Raw genomic sequence first — 4,170 nt, 5'->3', positions numbered from 1 at the left:
AAAAAATAACAATAATAATAATAATTATATATATATATATATATATATATATATATATATATATATATATATATATATATATATATATATATATATATATATATTTGCATGCCCCGTTAGCTAAATGCTTAGTTACGGCTCCGGGCAAAACCAAAACCCATGGCCAGTATACAATATTTTTCTGTATGCATTCTTTTCTGTTGAGCACTACTGAAACCGTTGAAACGGTGAGTCTTGGGTCGCCTGTGGATACATTAGTCCAATCATTGCGTCTCAACCTGGTGTGTAATCCCAAGGTAACTGCTCACTGTTGTAATTGTTTGCCACAAAGGTCAGTGGTGTCTGGGATTACGCAAGCACGGAAGACGTGACATTGCTACAATTCCCAAAACACTATCAGCAAGGAACAAAGAAACAGGTTTGTAATAAGGAAGACCCTTTAAATAACCCACCCAAAGGAAATGCATATACAAAACCATCGTCAAAGAGGAGTTAAAACAAGTCCATTGACCTAAACTGTCACCATAGTACGGGGAACAAGTTTAAACTGTCGTTGTGAAACATTGAGGAGCACAAAGTTCATACGAAGTTTCTAGTATTACGACAACACGAAGCTTCTAGTATTACGACAATGAAGTCGTTTCTGTAAGTGAATGAGGTAAGAACCAAGAGAAGTGTTATTCATTTATAAGTGCTCTCTCAAGTTACGGGATTCAGAGGTTGTTTACTGAAGAAAAAAACGAAAGTGGAATATATTGAAGCTGCAGTTGATAGTAAATGTGTACTTGCAATGAAGAATGATCGTGGTTAAGACGTGAGCTGTTTTGTATTACTGTACGTGAAGGGTGTGTGTTCTTGTTAGGAGTATGTATCGTAATTGCACAAGTGGAACTGTACTGTGTCTTGTAATTAGTGAAACTAAAACATTATTCCCAACTCTGATACGTCTAACCACGGTCAGTTTACCAAATAAGTCTAGGAAATGCCAATTGTTTTCACAATATTTCAGTTTTAGATCCCAAATTCATTTTCTGAAGGAGACTAATAATAGCTGGATGAAAGCCTACTCCAGTAAATTATTAGGGCAAGGGCGTTTATGCTGAAGTATCCAATGCGTACAGTTCACATTGTCAGGCAGCTTTAAACCCTTTTTTTGAAAACACGACAGTAGCCTGCTACACATTAATACGCTTTGTTCCTTGTCATTGGGCTCTGGTGTTTTTTCCTTATGGAGGCCACCTTCAGTCTTAACTACATCAGAACACTCCAATTGTCTATTGCTGATTTAAGATTTGGTTTATTTATTTAATAAAATGAACTGTGCTACTGCAGCATTTTACTCCAGTATTTTGCTGTAAACACTATACTTTAAAGTGGTAATTTGCTGTAAATGCATTTTTATTATACAGCAGTAAACTATAGTGGCCATACTTAGTACTGTAGTCTACTATAACCTCCTTGAATAATGCATACTTCAAAGTGGTTATAGAAATTTTCAGAATTTACTATAGCATACTTTCAAGGAGGTGTAATTGCCAGTAGTATTTACTACAGTGCCTGTATGTTATACAATATTTTAAAAAAAGCATTTACAGCAAATGTGCTCATTAACAATAGAATCCTGTATTAAAATGTGTTTTAAAAAAGTTGCAATAATTTAAAGTTGTGTGAAGTTTAGATTTTATTTTTCATAGAACATAATCCTGAATAAGGGACACTGCAATCACCACAGAGAGCATAGGGAAACTAGTACCTCTTCTTCAGACCTTCATAGCTGATAGCTTCTTTTTTTGTACTAAATGTTACTCACATGGGACTGTAAGGATGTAACATTTTATTTACAAATTCGTCCCTCGCTGAAGCTGGTGTTTGTGAAAGTTTAACTAACTGACAAGGGGCAGGGAAAAGCTAATAAAGGGAATGAAAATTGATTATACCATACTACACCTCTTTTCAATAGCCAAAGACAAACCAGTTAACATCTTTTCTTTGAAATCGGGTGAGGACACATGGTGAGGACTGTTAAGATGGAGCAGGACTGTCAAGTCGGAAAACCCATGCCTGCAGCTGATCCCAATCTGACAAGCCCAGACAATCATCATGACCTCACTGCCAGTGCAAGAGAGGAAGTGGAAAGCACCAAGGAGAACGAGGGTGATTCCACACACATGGACCAGAGCAATGCCCAAGAGAAGCCAGTCATGAAAACTAAGATGGAACCCTCCTCCACAAAACTGTGTGGGTACCTGAACAAACTGGGGTGGCCCTTGAAGGCCTGGAAAGCCCGCTGGTTTATTTTCGAAGAGAAGAAGTGCCAGCTGTACTACTACAGAACGTCACAGGATGTCAATCCCTTGGGAAGCATTGACCTGGCTAACGCTACCTTTGGCTACCCGGCTCAAGCTCAGGAAGAGACCTTTCAAATTCAAATCCCAGGACGGGTTGTTGTGCTGAAGGTATGTCTTTTTAAAATTAAAGCAATAGGAAATCCCCTAATCTGTGAAGGTACGTGAAGCAGTAACAAGCCAGCCAATAAAATTTAATCATATACATCTTGCACTTCCATTCGTTGAGTAGAACACACAGGTGCAGTTCTGAGTTGAAACAAACACAAGTTACAGCAAACATGTATTTTCATTAACAAAAAAAAACACTGTTTGTGCCTATACTGATGTCTTAATTAAGTTATTTTGTTAGATACAACCGCTTTGGTTGAGGATACACTAATCAGTTTGGACTTCCACTTACTGTCATTTTTTTTCAAATAACCTTAAAAAACGATGTATCATTTTAAGAAAGTGCCCTTGTGCAATACCAAGGGTTCCCTTATAAATTTAACCACAGTAAATTTAACGCAGGAATTTAGCGTTTTTTCCCATGGTTCTACAATGCATTTACTGTAGTTTACCATGGTTTATTAATGTTCTTTACCATACCTCTGTGTTCCAGGGATGGAAATAAGACTTCCATTGCATAGCAGTTTGATCCATTCCTGGTTTTACTTTGAGTTTAATATGACACATCGGAACCTGTTACTTATACACTGTGGCTAATCAGGCTAATTTTAAAACCTGCAATGAGGGAACTGCAATGCAATAGGGGTTTGAATGTCTGTCATTTGGTGCAGGGTGTAAAATTAGCTTTTGAGCACTGGGAACCTGAAAGTTTTATATATATATATATATATATATATATATATATATATATATATATATATATATATATATATATATATATATATATATATACAGACGTGCTCAAATTTGTTGGTACCCTTACAGCTCTTTGAAATAATGCTTCATTCCTCCTGGAAAGTGATAAAAGTAAAAGCTATTTTATCATGTATACTTGCATGCCTTTGGTATGTCATAGAATAAAGCAAAGAAGCTGTGAAAAGAGATGAATTATTGCTTATTCTACAAAGATATTCTAAAATGGCCTGGACACATTTGTTGGTACCCCTAGAAAAGATAATAAATAATTGGATTATAGTGATATTTCAAACTAATTAGTTTCTTTAATTAGTATCACACATGTCTCCAATCTTGTAATCAGTCATTCAGCCTATTTAAATGGAGAAAAGTAGTCACTGTGCTGTTTGGTATCATTGTGTGCACCACACTGAACATGGACAAGAGAAAGCAAAGGAGAGAGTTGCCGGAGGAGATTCAGAAAGAAAATAATAGACAAGCATGGTAAAGGTAAAGGCTACAAGACCATCTCCAAGCAGCTTGATGTTCCTGTGACAACAGTTGCAAATATTATTAAGAAGTTTAAGGTCCATGGAACTGTAGCCAACCTCCCTGGGCGTGGCCGCAAGAGGAAAATCGACCCCAGATTGAACAGAAGGATAGTGCGAAGTGTAGAAAAAGAACCAAGGATAACTGCCAAAGAGATACAAGCTGAACTCCAAGGTGAAGGTACGTCAGTTTCTGATCGCACCATCCGTCGCTTTTTGAGCGAAAGTGGGCTCCATGGAAGAACACCCAGGAGGACTCCACTTTTGAAAGAAAAACATAAAAAAGCCAGACTGGAATTTGCTAAAATGCATATTGACAAGCCACAATCCTTCTGGGAGAATGTCCTTTGGACAGATGAGTTAAAATTGGAGCTTTTTGGCAAGTCACATCAGCTCTATGTTCACAGACGAAAAAATGAAGCTTTCAAAGA

At 37.0% G+C, this 4,170-nt stretch overlaps 1 protein-coding gene across 1 annotated transcript; it reads left to right on the top strand.

Annotated features, from left to right (window-relative positions):
• The first annotated feature begins 1,626 nt into the window (after positions 1–1,626).
• Positions 1,627–2,601, top strand: LOC131736874 (TBC1 domain family member 2A-like). Its single transcript, XM_059022363.1, has one exon. The coding sequence runs from the start codon at positions 2,010–2,012 to the stop codon at positions 2,511–2,513; it is 504 nt and encodes a 167-aa protein (XP_058878346.1). The 5' UTR covers positions 1,627–2,009; the 3' UTR covers positions 2,514–2,601.
• The last annotated feature ends 1,569 nt before the right edge of the window (positions 2,602–4,170 follow it).

The sequence above is a fragment of the Acipenser ruthenus genome, chromosome 4 (genome assembly GCF_902713425.1).
Source record: "Acipenser ruthenus chromosome 4, fAciRut3.2 maternal haplotype, whole genome shotgun sequence".
NCBI lineage: Eukaryota > Metazoa > Chordata > Actinopteri > Acipenseriformes > Acipenseridae > Acipenser > Acipenser ruthenus.
Note: the sequence above shows the minus strand (reverse complement) of the source record. Positions and strands in the feature narration are given on the sequence as shown.